This window comes from Pieris brassicae, chromosome 6, assembly GCF_905147105.1.
Source record: "Pieris brassicae chromosome 6, ilPieBrab1.1, whole genome shotgun sequence".
Taxonomy (NCBI): Eukaryota; Metazoa; Arthropoda; class Insecta; order Lepidoptera; family Pieridae; genus Pieris; species Pieris brassicae.
In genome coordinates, this window is record NC_059670.1 from 16,684,057 (window position 1) to 16,710,940 (window position 26,884).

The following is a 26,884-nucleotide window of genomic DNA, read 5'->3' on the forward strand; positions in this document are numbered from 1 at the left end:
AATAGTCGAGAGGAGCGGAGGGGCACGCTGTTTGATTTTGGTTGATAACATTAGTTTAGCAAACAAGCTATTGGTAAATCTTTAGTCTATATATTATATATATGCCTATATGTATATGTATATTTTTGGCGCGACCACATGTCGATTTCCTTGTACTAGTTTCGTTTAAAAGTCTCAAGATTGAAAACCGCATGTAACTGCTTGGCTGACACTTCTCTTTAATGAAATTATATTTTGTGGGAATGGAAAATCGTAGGTGTGCACAATAATTTTCGCTAACACCTATTTATTTTATTTATTTATTAATTTAGCAAACAAAACAGATAAATCCGTAAAAGTAAAAAACAAAAAATAAAACATAAAATTAACACATTGGATATATTCACTAAAAGTTTCACTGATAAAAGAATAAGATATAAAGGAAAACAAAACAAAACATGACAGTAGAATGTTATTTAAGTAGACAGTACAATACAAAATATTTAAGTAGACATTACAATACAAAATTTAAAATAGAATAAATAGGAGAACAACAAACATACATGGCTTCTAGAGCCATAATAAAGAAGAAAGATACACGGGTTAGAGACTTTCATAGTTGTTTTAACCTATTCTTAAATGAGGCAGTAGGGGAGTGCTAAAAAGATCGATATTAGTAGCAGAATCCAAAGTAGAACACATCCTGTGAAGAGGCTCGCGGAACCCAATGTTGGTTCTGGGAGTCGGAAGGTTAAAGGTTCTGTGCGAGCGTAGAGATCTGGCAGGAACATTTAATGTTATGGGTTCGAGAAGATCTGAAAAAGTTAGTTCATGTACGCATATTTTTCTTATAGTGACACAATCTATCAAATTACGCCTAGTACTCTTAGAAAGTAAATTATATTTTTTTTAAAGTACCTTGTACCACCATTCATGCAACAATTTAAAAAACGTAAAAAATTCTTTTATACAGCCTCTAGTTGTGTGACATATATAGCGTAGTAGGGATTCCAGATTGGACAGGCGTATTCCAACTGAGACTGCACAAGCGTCTCATAGAGGTGAATGTATGTGGTTTTGTCTTTGAAGGGTTTGGTGCGTTATGAAACCCAACATACGGTAGGCTTTATTAATAATCAAGCCTATGTGCTTATCTAGGGATAATTTGGAGTCAAGCAGGACTCCAAGATCCCTTACAGAGCCCACACGTTCATGGGAATGGTATCCAAGGTTGAAGTTGACCGTGATTGTATTTTCCTTGTAAACACGATATGCTGAAATTTACTGTATTTTAAGAATAATTTGTTTATTTTGCAGTAGTCATCTAGCCTATCGAGATCTTCCTGAATAAGTTCCACGTCAGAAAGTGCAACTACCGTTTTACATAACTTAAAGTCGTCTGCGTATAACAGTACTTGCAGTGTAAAAAACATTTAGATATGTCATTGATAAATAAAGAAAAGAGCAACGGCCCAAGGAAGGAACTAATCTTTCCAAGACCTTACAGATTGCAGAAAGTATTGAAATCGGTCGGTAATTTTCGAAATCCTTTCACCAGTCTTAAAGATGGGCGTTATATATGATAATTTCCAGCAATCAGGAAAAGTGCCACTGGATATACACTTATTGAATATAATCTGTAAAGGGACACACAATGAACGATGTGTATGCTTCAGAAAAACTGGTCTAATTTGATCTGGACCAGTACCTTTACTTGGATCAAGCAAATATAGTTCCTTGCTGATCTCGTCTTCATCGAAATACAAATTATGCACAAAGATCTGAGAGTCACTGGAAAGGCTCTCTTCAACTTTGTACAGAGTGCGGCGTCTCCATCCGAGACAGTTTGAGGTTCAAATGTGAAAACAACTCAACTATATGTTTGGGATCGTTGAATGAAATGCTGCCATATTTCATTAGTTTAGGGTATCCTAAATTACTTTGTTTTTGAGTAGACGTGTATTTCCAAAAATGTTTGACATTACATTTTAGGGATAGTTCAATCCCTTCTATGAAGCGATTATAACAAAGACTATATATAGATTCATAAAACTTTTAACACGCGCCCTTAATACAGAAAACTCTTGATAGTCGAGCAAGCCTTTGTAGGTCTTCCGACATCAGAGTTTCTCCTTACGATTAAGAGCTCTAATCAACGCTCAGCTAAACAAAACTGGATACTCAGAATTTAGGTTCAGAGAATGGTACGTAAGCAGCAATAATTGGATTTATTTTTTAGTAAAAGACGGTAACAGCATCTTCAGAATGGGACGAGGCTAGTAGTGTCTACTAATATAATCTATAATCTACCTTATCGATAGGATGATTTATTAAGTCATAATCTGAATTTAAAAAAAATTATTTGATTGAAAATGGCTGATGTCATGACAGTTAACCTATTAACAGTACTAAGAATATCTAAAGGCGGGTCATGAGGAACAGGACCAAGCAAAGGCTCATCGGAGAAATCAATACACCCGGGAAGTGTTTTTAGGACTAAGTCCAGGAGCCGCCCAATGTTATTGTGGATAACATTATTTTGTTTCAAATTCATAAAAGACATGGTATGCAACAACTTTTTAGATGATTCAGTATTTGCAGATTGTAGTAAGGTATCTGGAGAGGATGACCAGATGAGATTAGGTAAATTAATATATAAAGATCAAGATACTAACAAAAAATTAAGAATATTTGAATACAATATAAAATATATGTAAACCATAAAAACGGGATTATAGTCATACTTTTTTGGCTAGATCATCATTGGATCGCACTTGGGTGGCTTTAGCTTCAAACAAAAATACAACAGTTTTTTATCCATGCATACTTGTACCACTTTTTCCTTTGCAAGTCGCCTGACCTTACTGAAAAGTATTTTGTTTTTCAAGGATTGACGTAGAATCGATCATTATTTGTAACGCCAGAGGCAGCCGCAGATCCACCGAGCAATTGATCAACTGTTAGAGACCCAACCATGCTAGGCAGGAGGTACATTTGATGCTCTCCGTATCAGGTGCAATTTTTAAACACTTACTGCAATCCATTATTATAGTTTCTACTGAAAACCTAATGTAGGATTATATCAAAAGATTATATTAAAATAAATAGGTCCAAAATCCTTGTATCCAAGCCAATAGGTCTACTAGGTATGGCAATAGTGCCGCAGTCAGATGTCAGTTCCCAAAAATCAATTTTAACAATGGTGTTGACTGACGTGTTTGAATGTTTCTATTTTTGTGGACAAAAGAATGTGAGGGTATTTTAAAAATGATTCATAGAATGTGTCGGATAGATTTTTAGTTTACTCAGTAATTTGGGATGTGTCGGAAGAATCTCCAATATAAGTAGTTGATTGACAGTACCTTTATAAAGTATTGATACACTTTTTGTTGGGATAACCGAGTGTATGTGTTTCCTAGGTAATTTAATAAAACTGCACTCACACTGCTGTCACTGTTGCCGGTATGTATATCTACGTCGTTATATTACAAATACATATATAAGTTCGATAAGTTTTATAAAAACTACTTACATAAATCACAAAACGTCTCTAACTTGTGGAAAAATCGAGAAACATTTCAACCCGTCTTCGTAACAATATGTATGTAATGAACTCAGTGTATGAGTGATTAGAAATATAACATAGAAAATCACTTAACTTAAGTCCTATCCCAAGTAGTTCCCAGAGGAACTGAAGCGACTAAGATTGAAGGGCGTTGGCACAGACCACTATATTGCAGGAAAATAAACAGCAACCTCGATTTCTTTAAACCCGGAAACCTATTTCGCCCTTACCATTTCATACACATTTTCAAATATAGTACATTTCTTATACAATTTCAAATATAACTTTGGTGATTCCATTAAATTTTTACAATATAATAAATATTCACAACAAAACACCTTTAAATTTGTAATATTTGTGTGTGTAATAAAAGAAATGGAGCGTAGAAATATATTTTATTGTTTCTTTTGACAATTATGTGCCTTACAAAAACATTTCTTATTTCTAATCGGCTACCAGCCAGGGATCGAACTCAAGAACACACCTGAGTGTTGTGGTCAGCAAAGCAGCATTTGGAGCGGATTGTATGCACTGACTGACACTGACGTCAACTGTCTGTTACACGTCAACACACACACACAAAACGTAAAAGGATTCTTGTTCAATGATGTGGCACCCGATGCGCTTTGTAGAACCAATGTAGTCTGTGTACCCTGCCGCTTTACCTGCTCATATGAGGCGTGGGAGTGTCACATTAAAAAAAACGCAAAAGTACCATAAAACATAAATAAAACCTCATTCCGCGAAATAATCAAATTAAATGATATACATATTTAAGAACCTACATTTATTTTGATGCATGGAGCATACCAAAATATATTAATATATAAAGGAGACTTGGTATTCTATATTTCTTTCAATTCATCTCATACGACGCCTTACCCTATGCCAAAAATAAGCGTAATAATATATATCAATATTAAACTATTTCTAATTACACCATAATATATATCTCGCTAACCGCGATTGACGAAAATCTGCGAGACGCGTTATGTAAATTAGTTTTATTTAAACACAACATGTCTTCACACTGCCTACGTGTTATGGGTTAATCAAATTATTTTATAATCGGACAAAAAAAAGGTTATTTTGACAATATCATGTTTTTGATTTATTAATTGTTATCGCAGTCAAGCACACACACCAGATCAAAGAGACGTCTTTTTTAAATTTTAGAATACTTTTTATTTCAGTTTTAATAAAACCTTATTCGTTTTTTACGAACTCGTAATTCGGGAACGGATAAACTATAGATAACATATTTCTCGAACCAAAGTAATTTCATATATGTGAGAGTTGCTGTCTGTCTACTGTCTGATCTATTCAGTAACAGTCGGTTCCAAGTTTCCAGTCGAGACCGAGTTAGTAATCAATAAAATGTACTGATTAAATTACAAGTTGGTCTCTGACTTACAAGCAGCCACGGTCTTGTGCAGCCTTGTAATATAAATTGTAAATATTACTTGTATATTGTATACATATGTTTTGTATGTATTGTATATATGTAAATAGTTCATTCGATTTAACCCAACCATAAGGTTCTGGGTTCGGTGATTCTATTTGTAATTATTAATTGATCCATGGTAAAGGAAATCAAGGTACGGCTTGGCCAGGACTTAGGCCAAGGTATAGATCCTAGCCATGAAAAAATACCATGTGTGTTTGTACATTTTTCCTTCTAAATCCTACCTGTACAAGAGGTTTCGACGTTGGTAGTGGGATGTTTTGTATTTAAGACATGTGTACAGGACGTCTCTCCGCTAGAACCATTACTAAAAAAAATTATATCATTGCTTGAGCAAACCAATAAATAGCAATAACGATATTTTTACGATCATATGTTGCTCATTAACTACATAATAAGTTTAGTCGAGCTTAAAGCCCGTAAAAACTGAAAGGGACTGTTAATTAGTAACGTATTTTCAAACAACAAACTGTTATATTCATTCTATTTTTTCAATTTAAACAAGAATAACGGCACTAAATATTCAATTAAGGCCTTTAAGAGAACTCAAAGAAAGTGAAATTTATCGTAAATATTTTCTAATCATATTTCATTACAGCCTAAAGCTCCCAGGCATATTTCTAGATAATTCGCTTTACCAAATGGATGGCATAAAACAGAATACCCTTTAAGCTCATTGTAAATGACATGAAGTATAATAATTACCGTAAAAAGGGTTGGATGATAAGCGTGAAAACCGTCTCGGGTCCCATTTATAAAATGCCATTCAAATTTTATAGCACCTTTGACGAACGAACACACATTCTTCATAGTCAATAATGACACGTCTTAATTAGAACATATTCCGCTCATCGTTTTTTTTAAATATGTAATACTTTTTATTTCTAAATAAGAGAAACACTTTTACCATCCTTACTTGTACATTCGATTTCAAATTTTACGAATATCCGTCGTAAATTAAATCACCCTTAAATGTTTCCGCTTTTAATAAATTAATAAATTTATATATAAAATATATATTAAATAATAAATTTATAATCAAAATCGTTGTACTTAATTAACCTAAGGATTTTTCAATATTTTTTTTATCTAGTCACCACATTCTGAACCTACTTAACTACTTAACCTACTTAAGACTTAACAATAACCTACTTATAATCGACTAATGCCTATTATTAATATACTACAAAGTAGCTAAATAATCTAAGAGATAATATAATGTAAATTTCAGAATGTTAGGACTCATTAAACGTGAAATAATGGATAAGACCAGATCCAGTAACGTTTCATACCAAGTTTACGATTAAGCTGATGTAGCAGTTGAGGCCTATTAACGTAAAATAAAATGTGAATAAAGATGTAAAATCACTTTCATGATAATACTTATCACTTACGCAAGCTAGATATTATATTTACGTGCCATGTCTTAACGCCGACCAACATTTAATTAAATTTACATTACCGAGACCATAATAATAAATATAGTCCATTAACACCATCTTTTGCCTATCTAACTTTCATGGATGGAAATGATAATTACTATTTTTTATCAAACTGCCAATTAACATGTCAAACTGGACAATCATAGACTATATCAGCGTGAAATATCGGAACAAATAAATGTGTATAAAAGAAACTGAAAAATTTGTACAATATAAACACAGAAAAGTTACGGATTGTCATAAAAGTCATACAACATTTTAGATACAGATTTTGCCGAATACTGTCAACATGGGTTGTCATATTTTAGCAAAACTTTTGGGCTTTGTTAGTAGTTTTACGTCTAGCGCCGTTACTAGGATACGAGTAATTGACACGGTTTACGTGTTTTATCAAGTTTTTAGTTTTCGTATATGAATAATGTACAAACAAGTGATCAGCGTATGTTCGTACACGTAATTTTTTTTAAATAAAAGTTATATAGATACTTTGGTTAGTTATAAACATTCATATTACGCATCAACATGTTTCCGTCCAACTATAATGATGTAACAGTAATGTCAACTAAACAAAAAAAGTTATTTAGCACTGCCGCGATATCAAATATTACGACAGTTCTCTTTTCACACAGACTCTAGAAGTATGTTTACCTTGTTATTATTAATCATAGTAAAATAGAGATGATACAAGTAGCAAATAATTACTAACATTTTTTTATATAGAAATTATATTGAAAGCTTTTATTTAAGCCGGAACCCTCATAAAAATATGAATTAATAAGAAATACTTCGAAAATATTGTTAAGAAATATGTACTTAAAAAATCACTATCAATTCTAAATAGATATATGTGTTCAAAACGATGTCTAATTTCACGCAACAGTATGTATGTATATTGTATATAATCGTATGTCGTATGCGACAAACTACTTAAAATATATTTTATATTTACCGCTTTTTATGAAAGTGTATATTTTCATAAATAAGTTCAAATACGCATAGTATATCCAATCTCTAATACAGAAGTTACTATCTGAAGATGTTTGCAAACTTAAACCTTTTAATTAAATACATAATTTCGTGCCTATACATAGCATGTTAATCTTAATTAAAAGGTACATGTTTGTTTCATATTGTGTCAAGTTGATGGAATCCCTGACATTATAGGTGTGGTTTAGCGTCAGGTAAACTCGGAGGTCGACTTAATAAAAGGCCCTACCTTACATTACAGTGTTTATGTACACCGTTAACTTTAACGATTTACGCATCCAAGTGTGAGTTTATCCAGGTTTATAATAAGCATTAAACGAGCTTAGTTTTGTGATACGTGCGTCTAACCAGTAAACTAAAGGTAATAAATTATATCGCAAAATGTAACATTTTTTATAGATATTAATAATAATCAACAACCAATATGGTAGACAATAAAACACTCTTGTATCTTTTTTCTAGAACTTATAATTTTCGTATTTATTTTACTTATAATCCCGTGATGTCTAGTTAAGGGTTTTCTCCCCAAGTTTAGGTGGAATTACGATGTCCTGTGAGATTTTTTGAAAATATATTTATTTAGTACTTTGTGCAAGTACTCCACTTTATGCCAGATTTTTTTCTTCTTTCTTAAATGACGCACTTTTGTATACAATTTATATACATAGAACCCAACCAACAAACTAAACCAAATATAAAATCCAAGCGTGAAATATCAAAAGCTATTTAAAAAATACTCCGACAATCCTCCGAAACAATACTCAAGAGTATTGTGGAAATGTATGATGCACATTTGAAATTACCTTTCGAACCGAGTGTGAACAAAAACTTTATGGGTTTTTAATCAATATTTAGGGCTTGGTCCTAGGGCGAACATACTGTAGATTTTAATTCACTATTATAATTATTACCTTTCTTCTTGTGATACCGGAAGTTAGCTGTCACTGGTTACTTCTAGGTTAAATGACGCACTGAATTATTTGGTGTTTTTGTCAAATTTTCCTAATTATGATGAAGTATAAACTTCCACAACTATAGTCATAAATCATCTGCCTGCTCACCGTGCTTACATCCAATTATATAATTGATTTTGTTGCATAACCTACAACTGAGAGCGAAGGCGGATCCAGGGGGTTCTTGGGGGTCATGACTGAGGCCTGGTCTCACAGTGAATATTTATAGATTCTATATAAAACTATCCCAATCCAAATAATTGTTACCATTACATTATAACCACTCAATTTTGGTGGTACGGCCTTTTCATTAAAATAATTTTTATATAACGCGAATTCTAGATTCGCATTTTTGCAGGGAAAAAACGGTTTTCTGTTTCTGTCATTTATGATTAAAAGGCATAGAAGGATGTTTACTGATGAGAACCTGCGGCCAGTTATTAAAGAAACTCAATTAGATCTAAAGATATAAATATACACAGAGTACAAATATATATCATACATCGAGTAATAGCAAAAGCTAAACAAAGGAAAATATCCCTTTTCGTTATTGTTTCAATACTATTAAAACCCTTATCTTAATTAAAGCTTCTTTTGAAAATGATACAAAAGCGTTTTATTTGAAAAGTTTATTACTTTACCTTTTATTTTAATAATTTAAACTTCAATATCATTTTTTCAATGTTCACATCGACTGGAACTGAACCTAGTAATTTTACATACAATTTCCGCCTTAATTAGGCCATATTATTAAATAAGGACTTAATAATAATAATAAAAGCCTTTATTGCTGTAGTTTTCAAACATAGTACATAAGAAACGTGAAATACTAATAATTAATCGGCAAGCCGGTTGGTTTTAGTTAAACAGCTTGTCCTTGGACATAGGCCTCCTCTAAGGACTTCCATTCTAGTATTGTCTTTTGTTAAAATAGCTTTTACACGTTAAGAAAGCTTTTTGAACGGATTAAAGCTATGTATTATTATTAAAACTTATAATTATTTACATAATTCTAAATTTTAAATTTTCTTGACTTCCATTCTTCTCTGGTTCTAGATTTACGCATCCACATAGGACCAGCTACTCTTCGCACATCATCTTCCCATCTTTTTATTTGTCTTCCTCGTTTTCTTTTGTTATAGCGAGGAAGCCATTCCGTCACTTTCTTCGTCCATTTATCTTTATCTTCTCTCATAATGTGTCCTGTCCATTTCCATTTCAATCTTTTACTAGAAGTAACAGCATTCTAGTTTCACCCTATCTTTCTATTTCAGACCTAGAACACTCCTTTCGATACTATTCTGACATACTCTTAGTTTATTTTCTTGTTTGTATATCGTTCGTATCGTATCGTTGTCATGCGTATATCAGGCACGGTAATATACAGGCATCAAATACTTTTCTTTTGTAAAACATTTTCAAGTTCCTGTTTTTCTTTATTTCTGACAGTGGGCAGTATCTTTTCCAAGTATTTGTAAATCATTATAAATAAGGCCTTATTCCTTATAAAATGTTCACCAATAAGCATAAATAATATCAGTAAATTAATGGTTACTTCAAATTTAAATAGGTACGAGCCAGTGATTAAACAAGAATCTCTTGTTAAGCCTAAGAGGAATTTTAATTAGAATAATTAAAACAGGTAATAAATTAGTGAGAAAAGGGCGTAAATAAGATTAAAGCTAAGCCCCAACGCTAAGGTTTGTCTATGTGCAGAGAAGCAAGGTGAACCTACTTGCCTAAAGAAATTTTTACTTTTACTCTTAGATCAATTCAATTAAGAAATATAATTATTGTTTACGAATCACAACTTTTACTACTGTTCTGTATCTGCGTCTTAAAAATAGATATGATATAAATGTATAGCCGTTTATTTAACTTTTTTTTTATTGTTGGGAAATCAATTTACTGAACCCCGTACCGGGGCAACGATTTAAAAGTGACGCGGGGAGTGTGGGGTACAGTCCGTATGGTGCAAGTGACACCTACTCACTAAAACCAACAGCCCCATCTGTTCGCTATGGACGGGAGGCGCGGTAACAGTTTCCCTGAATCCGTGACTCCGTCATAAGCGTCTGCTATGCGAGCTCAACTTCCTAGTTGCCCAATTCAGTGCGAAGGTCACAGTGGAGTACGTGTGTAATCATGTCTTCGTCTTCCAGGCCTTTTTTTTGCGTTCAGGGTCGGCGCCCAGACGCCCGAACCCTCTCCGCATTCTCTTTAAGTGTTACGACGGCCTCACAGAACGCTTTGAAAGGTTTCCACGGTCCGTCATTGTCAGCCTCCACTATAGCTTTCACTATGACTGGAAGCGACAGATCCAATCTGAAGGTTAGTAAGCTGCGTTCAGAGCTCCACGCCGGACAAACCTCTAGAGTGTGTTGCGCTGTATCGTCTGCGAAACTATACTCGACTCACACGGGGGTAGCCTCCCTCCTGACCTTGTGAAGGTATCTACCGAAACATCCATGGCCTGTGAGGGCCTGAACGATTCGGTAAGAAAGTGCCCCCTATCTTCTATTTACCCACAAGTTGAGCACTGGACTCTACACTTAATTGGCCAGACTCTCTTGTGATCTTGTGATTTAGAGTTACAAAACTCGTCCATCCTTTTCCGGAGGACGGTCACTTGGGCTTCCCGTCTCCACCTGTTTATTTGTTCAGGAAGGGGGTCAGAACCCCGACTTCTTCTATCTGTCCTATGCCATTAAATCCTGTCTAGGGCAAGCTGTTTATTTAACTTGGCCAACTTTAATAAAAATTTAATTTAAGGATTTATTGCTTTTTATTGGTGGTACCAAAAACCAGAGTGATATTTGTCACTGATGACAGCTTGTATAAAGATATAGCACACACAATTACAAAATTATTAATATGCTCTTTAGTATATGTACCTAAAAATAATACGTTTTGGAATACAACCTTAAACAGTTAAATATTTAATTTGTTATATAAGAACCAGCAGCTGTTACTCAAAAAAACCCTTTTGTTCTAGCCTAAATAATAGACAACCTAATAATTTGACTCTATATGAAAATTAATTAATATAAAATGATGCAGATTACGGACACTAGATCACGAAGAAAATTGTCAAATTGTTGACAGCGCCATCTTACCCACTATTGTCAATTATAAACTAAAAATAAATTTTATGCAAATTGGAGGCAGTGTCATCTTTTGGTGAATTCACAGTGTATTACCAATTGTTTTCCAAACTGGATTTAGATAATTTATACAAATTCTAATACGAAACAATTTACGCACTACAGCATATGGTATTTTGATAAATGAAAATTAATTATTCAACAATTATTTATAAACATTGATCATAAATCATAATGTCTCGCTGTCAATTGTCAGAAAGTTGTACGTCAAAACAAATCAACATATATTTCAAAATTTATACAAATTAAATGTGTTTTGTAATAACAAACTAATTTTAAAATTATTACTGTGTTCAGGAAATAAATTATATTTAGTACAATTGTCTTTCATAATGAAAATTTCAGAGGTATATTGAGCATTGAAATATGTTAAAATTTACTCGAATCACAAACTGTGTTAGGTTAATAAAACATATTTACTCCACACTTTTGATGTCAAACTTAATACTTCGCATTTTTTTGTTATTTATGGTATAAAATTGTACCCGGTACATATATGTCTAAATATACAAGTACTTATATTACATTTCTTTTAAAACTAAAAACTGATACTATTCAGCAATCATTTGGTCAGGAAAACTTCGGTCCTGAAGAAAGGCAAGTTATTGATCTGAGCGTACCTAATATCTAGTTGCATAGAAATATTTTTTTCTTTTACAGCTACCTGGTGATGAAGACTCTGGTCTAACATGTCGTACCTATGTTATTCAAAATGAAACTCATACATTAGGAAATGCTTTAAAATGCATTGTTGATAGATAGTAAGTATAAATATAATCAAGTAAGTATTATAAAATTAAATAATGAGTATTTAATGTAACAATTGTTTTTACAGTGAGGATGTTCAATTCTGTGGATATACATTACCTCATCCTGCTGAGTCTAAAATACACTTTAGGATACAAACACATGAAACCCCAGCTTTAGAAGTCCTAAAAAGAGGTCTTAAAGATTTACAAAGGCTCTGTGATCACACCTTAAATTTATTTGAAAGAGAAGTAAAAGAATTTAACAAAACATAACTATGTGTATTTATTTAAAATTTACCTACGAACAATCCTCTTTGTGAAAATTTATAAACTAGCTGGCAGCAAACTTATTAAGAATGATCATTCTAAGGTATTGTAGGCAGATTTGTGATTCCTACAAATCATACCACCATTTTTATTGAGATGCCACTGGTGAAAAGTTTGTGTATGCCAGATGAATCTTATTTATTGCTCAAATCTCAACATATTAATTGCTTATTGCAGCCTTAATATTTTTTTCCAGTTTGTCAATCAATATTCAAGTAAACTATATAATAGTATGAGACTAATTAATCACATTTTTTTTTATAATTGAGGTCCCCCCCCCTTTATTATTTCTCAGAACAAAAAGCTTAGAAGCTGTTTAAATGTACTCTCATGTTCTGTAAATGTTAGTTTATACAAAAGGTACTCTCAAGTTGCAAATGAACCATTCTGTTGTCTACACATTAGTTGAAAAAAAATGATAGAAATGGTTTAACTGGTTGTTGGTTTATTCTAGCCTCCCTCAACATGACTTACTAAAGGTAAGGTTACATGTCTATAATATAAAACAAATTGTTCTTAACAATTTTGTAACTCGGCTAAAGCAGCAAACTCAATCACTCGACTGATTGATCAATTCAATTGAAAAAAAAACTAAAAGGGGTCAGTCACTTAAGTTTCAGGAAATATTTGTTTGCATATTTGTATGTATATTGTTAACTACAACCTGACATAACAAATATATACAGTTTAAACTCCAAGTAACATTCCACCCTCAGTAATGACAATTAAATAATAAATCGTACTTTACAAACTTACCAAATTAGTTACCCGAATTATCGTTATAAAGACAAATTTCGACTTAAATTACTGGCAAAGCAAGACATCAGATGAAAACAGCAGACTACGCAATAGCATTCAAATAGGAATTGTTCTTTTATTTAATTATTAACACTAGTCCGAGGTAAACTTTTTCTTTCCACTTAGTTCCTTCAGTGTCATTCAAGTTTACTCTGTATAAATAAGGCCAGAAATACTGCAACTTATAATGCAGCATGAAGATTTAGAAATACAAAAACCAGAATTAAGTCAAAGCATTTATTTAAGAATTTTAGACTTTAAATTCAGAGTAGGGTGACTTGGTCAAGGGAATGTCTCGCCACAGGTCTGGTGTCAGGTAGGCATAGGTCTTAGCAATAGCTGCATATGTGGCCTTTGCAAAGTTTCCAAGAGTCCCAGTTGAACCACGGGCAGATGTGTAACAGTCTTCAACACCAGCCATTTGAAGAAGCTTCTTAGGAACTGGGGCAGACACAATACCAGTTCCACGTGGAGCCGGAATCAGTCTCACAGTTACTGAACCACATTTTCCTGTGACCTGGAAATAAATTAAATTTGTTAATTTCGTGTAGAGTTTAAATATTACTAAGAGGTTAACTGTAGAAAATCAGACGCATCTAAGCTTCATCGGACAAGCCTCAAGTGGATACCACGAATGAAAAGATAAATATTGATCATCATCAAACAGATTTCAAGAAGGTTTATTTATAACCCAAAAATAGCTTGCGTATACCTTGCATGGTACTGTATGTGGCTTTCCAATCTTGTTACCCCAGTAACCTCTTCGCACAGGCAGAACAGAGAGTTTAGCAAGGATAATAGCACCACGAATTGCAGTTGCTACTTCTTTGCTGCACTTCACTCCAAGACCAATGTGGCCATTATTGTCTCCTATAGCGACGAATGCCTTGAATCGGGTACGTTGACCGGCACGGGTCTGCTTCTGAACAGGCATGATCTTCAATACTTCATCGTTAAGCGAGGCGCCCAAGAAAAAGTCAATGATTTCGAATTCTTTGATGGGCAACGAAAACAGATAGATGCTTTCCAGTTTGTCGATCTTTCCCTCGCGAACAAGTCGTCCGAGTTTGGTGACCGGCACCCATTCTTTCTGATCTTCCTTTCCACGTCCGCGGCCCCTGCCGCGACCACGTCCACGTCCACGGAGACCGCCACGGCCTCTATCACCACCACGAGACCCAAAGCCACCTCGGAAACCGCCACGTCCACCGGCTGGAGCTGCGTCCGCCATTCTGTAAAACAAAGCATATTATGTAGCCTAATGCAAATAACGGTTTTTACTATATCATATGCTTTAATTATCAGACGCATAAAAGCCATCACTGTGTAAACACTATGGTAGATACCACGAATGAATTAATTTACAATTTCTCATCATATAAATAAGCACGTGGCCATTTGTAAGGTTACTAAAAAATTTACCTTTTAAAATTCAAACACTTGATAATATGCAATACAGTACTATAAGATTAGAATTTTATTAATTTATAATATTTCTATGTTTAATCCAAAATAAAAAAATATATTTTATTAAAGGTTTACTTACGTAGATGCGTGAACAAGATATGACGATCAAATTCAAAATGGCAGATTCTTGATCACTAATTCACTATTCAATTATTAGGGTTGCCAACGAGCCTTACATAAAATTTGCTCAAGTTCTGTGAAAATTTTGCTAAAGTCAATTAATATACTTAGAAACTTTTTCAAATAAAATTTTAATTAATCACATTTTATTATGAAAATAATATATAGGAATATTATGAACTGTTGATGACGTGCCTGCCTAAAATTTTTCGGAAATATAAATTATTGACAAGATTCTAACCTAGTTAAAACGACATTAGACAGTTAAAACTTGAATGAAAATACCAAAGAAAATACGAGAGGTATTTTATAGATTTCCAAAAATAAAATATTTCAAACCAAAACCATCATACTTATAATATTTTTGTCTAAAGTCCGGGCTTAATTATACGCTCATTTAAGTATTGGAAAAAGAATACCTAAAATCTTACTAGTACATATAATTAAACATGGTTACGGTAAAACATTATAAAATTATACAATATTTTAAATTATTAGTTTAAAACATGTCTGCTTTCTATGCTATTTCTGAACGTTTTGACTTTGTTAATTGTCGTTAGGTATGACAATGTTTTATTGCTAAGATTTGACAATTCGCTTTGTAATCATGGCGTCTGAACGATACAGTTTTTCTCTTACAACTTTTAGGTATGTAATTATGTTATTACGCCATGTATGGCTTGAATTTGTGTAAAATTCGCAGTATTTGTTATATTTGCATATAAGACATTAAAATAATCTGAGAATTAAACTATATTCCTTAAAAAATAAAAGTTACAAAGTCTTGCACAGTCATGTCTATAAAAATAACGCATAAAGTCAATGTAATTTTTATTCAGCCCTTCAGGAAAGTTGGTGCAAATCGAATATGCGTTAGCAGCTGTGGCCGCTGGCGGTACCTCCGTCGGAATTAAAGGTATGTATCTTAATTTAGGTTATTAAATAGTGTACTGTAGAAACCGAACGTTAAATTATTTGTTCAAGTCATACATATATCTGTTTTTGGTCTTTCAAACCTCCAACTGAAATATATTGAATTAACATTTAACCAACCTTGAAATCCTATTGTTTTATGTTAGAACATAATTATCATAGAGACATTGGGTAAATAAAACATGTTCTTTGTATGACCTATCTGCTATAGTAATGAGTACAGACAGGCTTTCAATCTGGTGTATATAGAATGTTCATGTAGTATATAGAACAGAATATTGCCTTATACTTATTGAAAGGATATCAATAAGATTATTAGAAAGAAACGTTTGTGAAACAATCTTTCATTGGATAGAGTTGTTTATAATTAGCTAATTATGTATTTCAGCATCAAATGGAGTTGTAATCGCGACAGAAAACAAACATAAGAGCATTTTATATGATGAACATAGTGTTAACAAAGTTGAGATGATTACTGGCCATATTGGTAAGTAATTTTTCGATATTCTCATGTAACATTATATTTAGTTGTCAATAAAAAATTAAAACATTAGTGCCTAAGATGTGAAGAAGTCCCTTCCTATAAAATTTTCCTGAAAAAAAATTATTTACACATGAATACTCGATTAGACATATGCATGGCCACTGTCTTTTGTCATTACATCTTTTTCTTTAATGAATGAAAAAATGTGAATACATAATGCTATTAAGATTTAAAACACATTCATGACATTCCTCATGAGATGTTATTTACTGTGTGGTAATATATGTTGTGAATTGTAGAAAGACCTTTCTTAAGCTTTTGTCAATTTCAGGCATGGTATACTCAGGAATGGGTCCTGACTACCGCCTCCTTGTTACACAGGCCCGTAAGATGGCTCAGCAGTATTATCTCATGTACCATGAGCCAATACCCACAGCACAATTAGTACAGCGATTGGCTACTGTTATGCAGGAGTATACTCAGTCTGGGTAAGTTCTGAGAACTGTCATTGATATGTTTAAAATTTATGAAAAATAACAAAACTTTATAATAAGTAACATGATCTTTTGTTGATTCATTGGCTGTCCTTTGACTGTATTAATTTGATTTAACGAAAATGCTATAAAATTTTATCAATTCATGTTCCACATTTAATTCCATAATCAATTCTAAAGTACAGTAAAATCTCTTTATTTGTGGGGTATATGTTCCATAAATATGCCACGAATACAGAAACTGTGAATACAGAATGGTAATTTATATGGATTTATAGGGGATATGTTCCTAGGTGCCAAAATAAAAATCACAAATATATAAGAAAATCAATTTTATTGATGTTATTTATGTTTCATTGATCATTTTGATTATGTAATGATTATCAGGCTTAGGCAATGGTTTGAAGAATTTTTTTATTTTCTCTTGCTTGGCAGTTTTTAATAGCTCCTTCAATTCATACTAAAACTCAGCAGTTGCATTAGCAAAGTGCCTCTTAAAATTAAGACTTCCATAGATGGATCAATGTTCATAAAGAAATCGCAAAGCTCATTTGCCATTCTTAAACCTTCACTAAGATTTTTCAGAGATTTTTTTTTCACATTTTCAGTGCTAGTTGAAGCCTCTTCTTCAATGGGCTGTGAATTTAACAAATTTAAAAATTTCTTCGGATTTTTTTATTGATAGTACAGTTGATTCGTTGATATTGAATGAGCGTGATATGGATATGCAAATGAATCTCCAAGGCGTAAACGAACAAGCATTTCTATTTTCACTTTAAGCGGTAACCTATATTTTTTCGTGTCGAAACGCGTTACTCAATTTTTTAGTTGACATTATTAATTACGAAGAACGAAGAGAGCAGTAGAGACGTGTTACCTCGATCACAATTTTTTTAACGAATGTGAAAGATAAAACTATAAAATAGGCAAAGCGGCTTTTACCAAAGAACGGAACAGCAACATTGAAAAATACATATACTTTATTCTTTCAGAAATAAGGTTGCTTTCTTTCTGTTTGTTTACATTCTCAAAAACCCGACCGCGGTGTTTGCGGCAAAGGCGACAAAAGCGGCTGAGGTCAAAGCGCTCGGCGGTACCATTTCACGGCACTTGCAAAAGATATTGCGTTAAACACCTATTTGAATTTTGTATGAAATTTTAGATCCGCGAATAAAGAAATTTGGTTGCATTTTTTTAATCCGTGAATAGGGAGCTTTTACTGTACATAGAAAAATTTATTGAGGAACATCAAGAATTGAAGAATGCATTAAATTTGATTCAAATTTTTATCTCTAAGTTACATGTTTAAACCCAAAATATTATGTAAAATAAGAGAAGTAATCCCAACTTATAAAACATGTCACCATTGGTCAAAACACAATGTGGAATTGGATAGATAGTTTAAAACTTTATTTCTGTAGTATGCTTTAGTATGATACAATACTTGTAAGATTTTTGCAGTGAGTGTATAGCTATTTAGATTGAAAATATGTATGACATAACTGCAACATCTAAAGTAAACAAATATAGAATGGCATGTGTCGGGTGATGTAAGCAAAAGCACAATCAATTAATGTTTTAAATTTTTATGAAATATTTCCATATCCCTATTATGTATGACTATTATAATGTGACCTAAAATGACAGCAGTGAATTAAAATGTCATCATAGAGTTTGGACTGATCTAATCAATAATTATGTGTCTTCAGAGGTGTGCGTCCATTTGGTGTTTCTCTCCTAATTTGTGGTTGGGATGGTGACCGGCCATACCTTTTCCAATGTGACCCTTCTGGGGCCTATTTTGCATGGAAGGCAACAGCAATGGGAAAAAACTTCAACAATGGAAAGACTTTCTTAGAGAAAAGGTAAACAAACAAAATAATAAATACAACTATACTAAACAAAGTTAATGATTTAAACTGCCACATTTATCACGCCTTTGTCAAGGCTTTAAGACACATATTTTTTTTAATCTACCCTATATTTACACCATTATTCATATTGTCGTAAAAATAAATGGCTGAGTACTACTAATATTTATAAAGTGAAACAACAATATTTAGACTGAAAATATGGTTATTTGCAGATATACAGAAGATTTAGAATTAGATGATGCGGTTCACACAGCAATATTAACTCTAAAAGAAGGATTTGAAGGTCAAATGACAGCTGACAATATTGAAATTGGTATATGTGATCCAGCCGGTTTTCGCCGACTGGACCCAGCACATGTTAAAGATTACCTTGCTAATATCCCATAATCTAATTATTAATAAATTCGCTTTTTATTGGTTTACCTGTTTTATTGAAAAGAATATAGTTTTGCCAGACACTATTACAATGTAATATAATTTTAATTTTCAAACTTTCAAAATTTCTTCAGAAGATTATTTATAACAGCTTTTAGTGAAAGCCCTAATTGGATGATTAGTATATCTTTATAGTGTTTAAGTAATAAAAATCGAAGTTCTGAATCAGTCTGTTGATGCATAGGTGTGTATAAGTGTTTCTCTATATATATTCTCTATGTTTTTGCAAGACATTCATTTTCATAAATAATAAACCCATGAAAGAAAAATGTTACTTAAAAACCCTTGTAACTTATTATACTATTATTGATTCAAATTATATGGTCATTTTATACAATTTAAGATATTTTTAATTTTTAAAAGGACGTCTAAATATATTTGCTGGTCATGGTCATAAAGTAATTTTAACGGAAATAAATTTAGAAGTTGCTTGAACGTAATATTTTTAATAAATTCTAATTAAGTTTTACGTAGTTAAAATGGATAATTATAATCATTGAGGAATGAGAGACAAGTGGAAGAATTTAGGCCTCCCTACACTCCGTCGGATGTCGAGTACTAGAAAACCATAATGACTGTACTTAGTGTTAAATATTTAGAACTGGCCAGTTAGAAACATTGCTAATGAAGACTTTTTGAATTTCAATTTTAGAATAACCTTATGTAGTATATTGCATTCATTTGTTTTTGTGAATTGGCGGCAAATATCTTGTTACACCTGAAAATTAACCAAAAGAGATAAAATTTTCGGTCAATGATTTATGACTTTCGTTGTGGGCTTACTCAACTAGAAAGCTATGATAGGCTGCGATTAGCATTTCTTAATGAAGCCCCATCTCGTGCCTCTATTTACAATTGATTTAACGAGTTTAAGCGTGAATGTAGCAATCTCAATGACGTCCTTTAACAGCGACTACTGAAGATAAGATCAGTGCTGTGCAACGCATGATACGGGCAAGCCTGAGCATTAGTATGAATCCAGTTCAATAATTATTACACAAACATTTAGGCGTCAGGAAGCTTTGTACCTGATGAATTTCCCATATTAAAGTAATGTAAAGTTGGGAAATCCATCAGGTACCGACGACCAGAAACACCTTCGCATGGACTGGTGTCGCCAAATGTTAGTTCAACGGCTGTGACTCAAATGCTGTATTTGACATCGTCGCATCGTGATGCAAGCTTAGAATTACTTATTGCTGTATTGCTACGAATAGAATATATTTCTACGAACCCGAAACCAAAAGAGAATCGGCTCAGTGGGTGTTTCCTTTCGAGGATCGGCCAACTAAAGTAAAGAAAGGAAGAATTCAAGGGAAAAAGATGATTGTCTCATTCTTTGGTCGGAAAGGTCAGTTCGTGACACTTGTGCTAGAAGATGGAAGGATAGTTACTGCAGACTGGTATGACAATGCTTCAGCTCACTCGGCAAAACGGACTGTTGACTATTTGACTATGGCAGTCGCGATAATGAGTCATCCGCCATACAGTCCTGAACTGGCGCCCTGCGACTAAACATGCGGTGAAAGCGTACGAAAATGCCATAGAAGAGACCCCTAAGGAAGAATGGGCCCACTGCTTTTCTCAATGGTTCCATCGAATGCGACGATGTGTAGAGAAGAAACTTAAAAACAATAAAAGTATTGGCAACTTTCTACATTAAGCCGTTTTTCATTTTCTAAACATTTTCAGTGTTAACTACGTAGTTTTGTGTAGGTAACCTACATAAATGAAGCTTAGATAAACAATGATAAATAATTAATCGACGTCAAAAATCTGAAAGAAGAATTGATAAGATTCTTTTTGAGTTGTTCTTACTCCATTGTTGAATTACATAATAATATAATCATATAAAGTAAATCAGCGTAATATAACTGTGTCGTTTTGATTGTTGCTCATAATTTTAAAACATAAATAACTAACTAATACTAACTCTGGCTTTATTAACCGATATTCCGTCTTAATTTTATTTAACTACTTAACTTACTTTTTATATAAAAATATCAAAGGAGAAGCAAAGTGTTGGCTTCTCCTATAATAGCAATCTTGACTACAAAATAGATTTTTTGCATTTGATATATTTCCCAATCTTGCGATAAGTTTGTGATGTGAACGCGCTACGTACCTTCCTACTTCGCATTTATTAAACGAACTTAGAACTGTTTGTTAAATATCTTTATCGAAATTAGGTAAAAGTCCGAGTTGATACTATTGAAGGTTACTTAACATAATTGAAAGTAAATTTTATTCATCAACATCATTGTTGGTAACAAAATTTCCACAACACAAAATTACGACTTAAATAAAATCAATGTTTAAAAGCAAATGTTTATTTGAATTATTGGTGTAGCATATAATAATAAGCATAAAGATAACAACAAATTATCGCTTTAAATTAAGAACATTCAACCAAAACTATTTTAGATTTATCCATGGTACTATCACGAACGACGAATGGAAACGGCATTCCACCCAAACCGTGACAAGCTGCTCCGTATTCCCCATCCATCCTCAGCGCCACGACTGCACCCATATAATTAGGATAAAACTTTGCTATTCTTTTAACAGCAATTGTCGCAGCTTCTGTTGGTGTTGCCCCTCTTCGCATTTCTTCTACTGCCAAAAAACTAAAAGTACAAGTATACTTATGATACTATGTTGAATAAATAACATAAAAGGAGCAGCTTAAATACTGTAAAGTATACCTAGGGACAAATCTTAGCATTACGTCCCCATCACCAGTCGCGACAGCTCCTCCAACATCGTTATCAGCATATGCCCCAGCTCCAGGAATAGGAGAATCACCAATTCTCCTGTAATAAAATATAATAACAGATAGATAGTTTACTTAATTTACAACACAAATAATGTGTAGGTATTTACAATATTCTTAACATTGCATGTTTCTTAAATTAAAATGGGTAAAACCGCGGGGACTGCAAGTGTTATAATTATAGTTTATTCATACCCAGGAATTTTGTATTTAGCCCCATTTGTAGATGCACCAGCAGCTATATCGCCATTTCTATCAATAGCTACCAAGCCAATAGTGTCATGATTATATCTATCTCCCTTTAACATATGAGTTTTCTGATGTGATCGTTCCTTTGGCTGATATGGTCCACAAAATTGTTTTGCATCAGGAATGACATCCTAAGGTTAATAACACATTTACATATTATTTATACATATCGAAAATAATGTTATATCCCAGTCAGATAAACACCTAGAGCGCTTGATGTCAAAATAAATTACTTTCTTTAATATTTTTGTTTTTTTTTTTTTTATTTTACAAACGGCAAACGGGCTCACATGATGTTAAGTGATACCGCCGTCAATGGACACTCACACTTCCAGAAGGCCCTCAAACGCGCTGCCGACCTTTTAAGAATTGGTACGCTCTCTTGAAGGACCCTAAGTCGAATTGGATCGGTAATACTTCAGTGGGCAGTTGGTTCCAAATAGTGGTGGTGTCCGGCAGAAATCGCCTTAAGAAACGCTCAGTTGTGGAACGACGGACGTCAAGATGATACGGATGGTATATTGTATTTTGCCTTGGCGTCCCTTAATGAAACTCAGTAGCAGGTCTTAGGCCAAACAACCCGTCCCTCAAGCGTCCCGAGGCGAAAACAGATCTCTGACGTACACGCAAACTCCCGTGAGCACAAATGAATGTTCCAATTTGTACCTCGGATAGGAGAGGTAGGAAGTATCAGCCGGGGAGGAAATCTGAGTCTCGGTAAAAAGAAGAAGAGCAAGTCCGGCTTCGCGGTCTCTAAGTTAAAGTAGCCAGCATTGATGTTGGAGTTGAGCCCCTTAAGTGTTAACGGCGGGTGTGGGACTTTGCTGATTTGCGCCATGTACCCCGGTACGGATCGGTTAATTACTGACTCATGGTCAAAAAGTGCAGAATACCGGGTGCTGAGGAGGACGTCGAGAGGAATTCTCCACCGCGAGAGTGTGTGTCGGTCACGGAGTTTTGATTAGACGAACTGAGCATTATAAATTAATTCATGTTAGTCGACATAATGTTTTAGTATTTTACCATCCAGAAATTGGGTTGACAGTTATTTTCATTGTGCCATTTCATCCAAAGATGCTTTGATTGCTGTGTATTAAGAGATTCTTCTTTAAATCCCATCTGAACTGCAAATTTGGTAGCAAGATCTCCTACTAAAATAGAATGTTTCGTATATTCTAAAACATGTCGCGCAACGGATATAGCATTTTTCACTCGACGCAGAGAACCAACAGCGCCTACTTTCATGGTTTTTCTGTAAAAAATATAAACTTTATTATTTAATTTATAATAAGTTAGTTTATATAGTTAGAATAATTGTTTACCCGTTCATGAGAAGCGCATCAAGCGTAGTTTCGCCATTTTCATCAGGGCTTCCTCCATAACCGACAGTACCGTCACATTGCTGGCTTTCACAAATACTTGCTCCAATTTCAATTGCATCCAGCGACGATCCACCCTTTTCCAATACATTCCAAGCTAAAAATATATATTTGCGGATAAATAGTCAACCTGTAATGTAGTTTGAAATGCAAATTAATTTGACTTGGAATGAATTATAAATAGCAATTTAAATTAAGAAAATATAAATTCGTTAAGAAATCTTACCTCCGATCGAAGAGTTTACAAACGCCCAAGTATTAATAACTACTGGATGGTTTAGTTGGGCTTGAATATTGTTTATACACAACCATAATAAAATTATTTCCTTTAGAATCATAATTACGTATTATCGACTTGTTTTGTAGAATGATTAGAGCTAAAACATATCAGTGTTTATATTCACATTATTAGTTATTATTTGTACGTCTTTAAAACAAAATTAAACTTATGTTATCAACATTAGTTTAGTAACATACATATTTATTTTTTGTTACGCAAACCAAATGTTATCAATTTTCGCACACTTGAAGCCAAAGTTACGTTACATTAAGTTAGTTTTTCGACACTCATAAATTGTAATATTTCATTCTTGATTCCGACAATATCCAAAAATGTCGAAGTTTCACTTATATTTAAGTGTCCCTTAGATTTAAGAAGCCTTAAAGAAAATAGTTCTTTTTAACGTTATGTTATGTTGGTTATAAGCTCATGTTTTTAATAATTAAAGTCAGTCCACACACTGCATCACCTGCATCCCTCGAACAACCACCACCGAACTTAACTCACGGGTAGGTAATGCATGAATGGAATGTTTTTGCCCGTAAACAATATTAAGATTTGTGGTGTACCTTTACTTTATTGTTTGGAAAACTTTACAGATTAAATCGAGCATAGAAGCAATTATAATTATACTTCGTGTATTACAATGGTCATACGTTATAATACATAAATAAAATACCAAATTTATGAACCTAATATGTTTTCATAACATCATTGGTGTCTTATATTTTATCTCTGTAAACTATTTAACTATTGTAAACTTTTGATGACATATATTTTTTTGACTTTTTTTTTACATATTATGCATATTACGATTCTTTGCTAATTGGATGCAGTAGGATTAATTATTAAGTCCTCAAAAAACTTTTTATGAGTATTTTTCTTTGCGTATATAGATTTTATTTATTTTAACTAGGCACACTATCGAAATGAATACATACAAACACTTACAGACAACACACGACAAAAACAATGCATGCATGTGCATAAATGACAAGTTTGCACAGCATTACAATGATAAAAGAGAAGAGAAATTATTCAATAAAAATAAATGACTATAAACTAGATTATGCAATTTAAAAATTTAATATATTTCTACTTGTTAATATTAGTGACAGAACAACAGTGGCTGCAGCATTTTACGCCTGGAGACTTAGATGGAGACTGTCATAAAATAGATCTGCATCACGTGTACTCAAAGTGAAAAAAGACTGCTGATGATGTGCCGGAGCAACCAAATCCCTACATCGAAATAGAATAATAAGCATAGGGATACTTGTTACGGTTACTAATAGCGGCACAACCCACCATCTAAATATGTGCTGATATGGCGTTATGTGAGAGGAATTCTTGTAATTACGATAAAACTAAAGTGAGAGAGTGGCCTGAATGCGGCGCGTTGAGTGTTGTTGACACACGGTAGAAAGGAGTTACTGCAATGGAATAATATGGAATGAATAACGGTAAGAGCGGTAGGATTTGGTCATACTTCATAAATTGCGCTGCTGGCTTAAGGAGATGATGTGCAGGTGTTTCTTTCTCCGTGAATTGATCCAATGTGTTGCAGGTTCGTATTATCGAAAATACAGTTCGTATGGAAATAGTAAGGCTGTGTGTCAAACGAAATACCTAGTGTAGATACATAGACTTTACGTGGTGCAATCAGATTTGTTACTTGTGTTTCTCTTTATTCTCTTAAAGAGAAAAAAAATCACTTGTCATAAAACATTTGTTAAAACTACCAAGTTATTAAAAACTTTGTAAACAAAGATAATGTAAATTTTATAATAATAAATCGAAAATTACTGTAATTATGGAGTGATTGTAAAAGACGTTTTAAAGGAACTAAACATTTTAATCGGTAAAACATAGCTTCGTAACCTATCACTGGTTATTTCGTTTCCATTATAAATTAGAAGGATTCAACGATCTAGAACGATTTGCAAAATTTGAATTAAAACTGTTTAAACCTATATAACCTGTCTATATGGTATGGAGTATTTTGAAGAACTACAGTAAATAAAAACATGTTTATACTGTAGCCTAGAAGGAAACTAAAAGTCGTATTATTAATTAAAATGTCCTTCCAGTTTGTCTGTTTGACTATTGTACTGTTTCCGTTCCAAAGTAAAGTTTTACTTTATTAGGTCCGTTGTGCGTTTTTAGTAAATACTGATATTTAATTATTTAATATTCAAATCGGCAATCTCTTAGCATCGCTAGAGACGATGGCAAGCGACCGGATAGGATGTCTTTGATGACGTGGGACGCGCTCTGGTATGGGATGTTACTTGTGTGGACATGTTTGCTCCGTCTCAACAAGACAAGCATTGAAGCAGGGGCGGCAGCAGAGCAGGCGAAAAAAAATAAACGGCTCAAATATTAGAGCCTTTCCTCAAACTTCGATTTTGTTCCCTTTGGAGAAGAGACTCTTGGGCCGTGGGGTTCACAAGTGCACAGGCGCTGATTAAAAATTTAAGTTGGCGCTTGGTAGATTACCGGTGACCCTAGAGCCTGAGCTTTATGTCTCAACGAATAAGTATTGCATCGCATTACAGCGAGGAAATGCACCCATGCGTTGAAGATACGCTTCCACCAGGGACCAAACTTTTTAATTTTCTTAATATGACATTTTAAATAAATTGTAAATACTGTATATTTAATTGTTAAAAATAAAAATAGTATTTATTTAATAAACTATAATTGGCTAATAGTACAAATCTGTACCGTAGTCTGTACACTCTATGGCATAATCTGTAATCCATTTATTATTATTCAATGTTTGTAACAAAAAAAACAATTTCAGGAAAAAAAATATATAGATACGTACCATAATCGATAAATATATTGATCCTTACTAATTATTTAATAATAACTTAAATTTGTTCACTCAGGTGAATTTTTACGCTTTTTTAATTTTTTTCACTTAGAAGGAACCCACAGGCAACGTCCGCGACTTTACGATAA

The 26,884-nt window shown here is 33.2% G+C and overlaps 4 protein-coding genes across 6 annotated transcripts; 2 read left to right on the forward strand and 2 right to left on the reverse strand.

The window, feature by feature from the left end:
• The first annotated feature begins 11,762 nt into the window (after nucleotides 1–11,762).
• Nucleotides 11,763–12,577, forward strand: LOC123711039 (probable DNA-directed RNA polymerases I and III subunit RPAC2). Its single transcript, XM_045663432.1, has 3 exons — nucleotides 11,763–11,902; nucleotides 12,216–12,316; nucleotides 12,391–12,577. The coding sequence occupies exons 1-3, from the start codon at nucleotides 11,888–11,890 to the stop codon at nucleotides 12,575–12,577; spliced, it is 303 nt and encodes a 100-aa protein (XP_045519388.1). The 5' UTR covers nucleotides 11,763–11,887.
• A 1,075-nt stretch (nucleotides 12,578–13,652) lies between these two features.
• On the reverse strand, nucleotides 13,653–15,085 carry LOC123711313 (40S ribosomal protein S2). Its single transcript, XM_045663829.1, has 3 exons — nucleotides 14,976–15,085; nucleotides 14,142–14,661; nucleotides 13,653–13,946 (listed from the first exon to the last, which is right to left on the reverse strand). The coding sequence occupies exons 2-3, from the start codon at nucleotides 14,658–14,660 to the stop codon at nucleotides 13,680–13,682; spliced, it is 786 nt and encodes a 261-aa protein (XP_045519785.1). The 5' UTR covers nucleotide 14,661; nucleotides 14,976–15,085; the 3' UTR covers nucleotides 13,653–13,679.
• Nucleotides 15,086–15,572: 487 nt separating this feature from the next.
• On the forward strand, nucleotides 15,573–19,220 carry LOC123711386 (proteasome subunit alpha type-2). Its single transcript, XM_045663954.1, has 6 exons — nucleotides 15,573–15,664; nucleotides 15,856–15,932; nucleotides 16,338–16,436; nucleotides 16,765–16,921; nucleotides 18,637–18,792; nucleotides 19,014–19,220. The coding sequence occupies exons 1-6, from the start codon at nucleotides 15,624–15,626 to the stop codon at nucleotides 19,186–19,188; spliced, it is 705 nt and encodes a 234-aa protein (XP_045519910.1). The 5' UTR covers nucleotides 15,573–15,623; the 3' UTR covers nucleotides 19,189–19,220.
• Nucleotides 19,221–21,550: 2,330 nt separating this feature from the next.
• LOC123711135 (N(4)-(Beta-N-acetylglucosaminyl)-L-asparaginase-like) lies at nucleotides 21,551–26,884 on the reverse strand. 3 transcript variants are annotated; one of them, XM_045663558.1, is made up of 7 exons: nucleotides 26,748–26,884; nucleotides 23,864–24,014; nucleotides 23,581–23,734; nucleotides 23,282–23,510; nucleotides 22,205–22,389; nucleotides 21,942–22,049; nucleotides 21,551–21,863 (listed from the first exon to the last, which is right to left on the reverse strand). In XM_045663558.1, exons 2-7 carry the CDS (start codon nucleotides 23,973–23,975, stop codon nucleotides 21,632–21,634), a joined length of 1,020 nt encoding a protein of 339 aa, XP_045519514.1. In that variant the 5' UTR covers nucleotides 23,976–24,014; nucleotides 26,748–26,884; the 3' UTR covers nucleotides 21,551–21,631. The 3 variants fall into 3 exon arrangements, with proteins under 3 accessions (XP_045519514.1, XP_045519513.1, XP_045519515.1); XM_045663557.1 differs by lacking the exon at nucleotides 26,748–26,884 and adding an exon at nucleotides 25,407–25,657; XM_045663559.1 differs by lacking the exon at nucleotides 26,748–26,884 and adding an exon at nucleotides 24,115–24,648.

What these genes read in the sequence shown, in the direction of transcription:
- LOC123711313 (XM_045663829.1), bottom strand. Translation starts at nt 14,660, where the DNA reads ATGGCGGACGCAGCTCCAGCCGGTGGACGTGGCGGTTTCCGAGGTGGC. An exon ending in CACATACAGTACCATGCAAG is followed by an intron (nt 13,947 to 14,141) that starts GTATACGCAAGC and finishes ATTTATTTCCAG; the next exon opens with GTCACAGGAAAATGTGGTTC.
- LOC123711135 (XM_045663558.1), bottom strand. Translation starts at nt 23,975, where the DNA reads ATGATTCTAAAGGAAATAATTTTATTATGGTTGTGTATAAACAATATT. An exon ending in GTCAACCCAATTTCTGGATG is followed by an intron (nt 22,390 to 23,281) that starts GTAAAATACTAA and finishes TATTAACCTTAG; the next exon opens with GATGTCATTCCTGATGCAAA. An exon ending in GCTAAATACAAAATTCCTGG is followed by an intron (nt 22,050 to 22,204) that starts GTATGAATAAAC and finishes ATTTTATTACAG; the next exon opens with GAGAATTGGTGATTCTCCTA.
- LOC123711039 (XM_045663432.1), top strand. An exon ending in AAATGCATTGTTGATAGATA is followed by an intron (nt 12,317 to 12,390) that starts GTAAGTATAAAT and finishes TTGTTTTTACAG; the next exon opens with TGAGGATGTTCAATTCTGTG.
- LOC123711386 (XM_045663954.1), top strand. Translation starts at nt 15,624, where the DNA reads ATGGCGTCTGAACGATACAGTTTTTCTCTTACAACTTTTAG. An exon ending in GATGATTACTGGCCATATTG is followed by an intron (nt 16,437 to 16,764) that starts GTAAGTAATTTT and finishes TGTCAATTTCAG; the next exon opens with GCATGGTATACTCAGGAATG. An exon ending in CAGGAGTATACTCAGTCTGG is followed by an intron (nt 16,922 to 18,636) that starts GTAAGTTCTGAG and finishes ATGTGTCTTCAG; the next exon opens with AGGTGTGCGTCCATTTGGTG.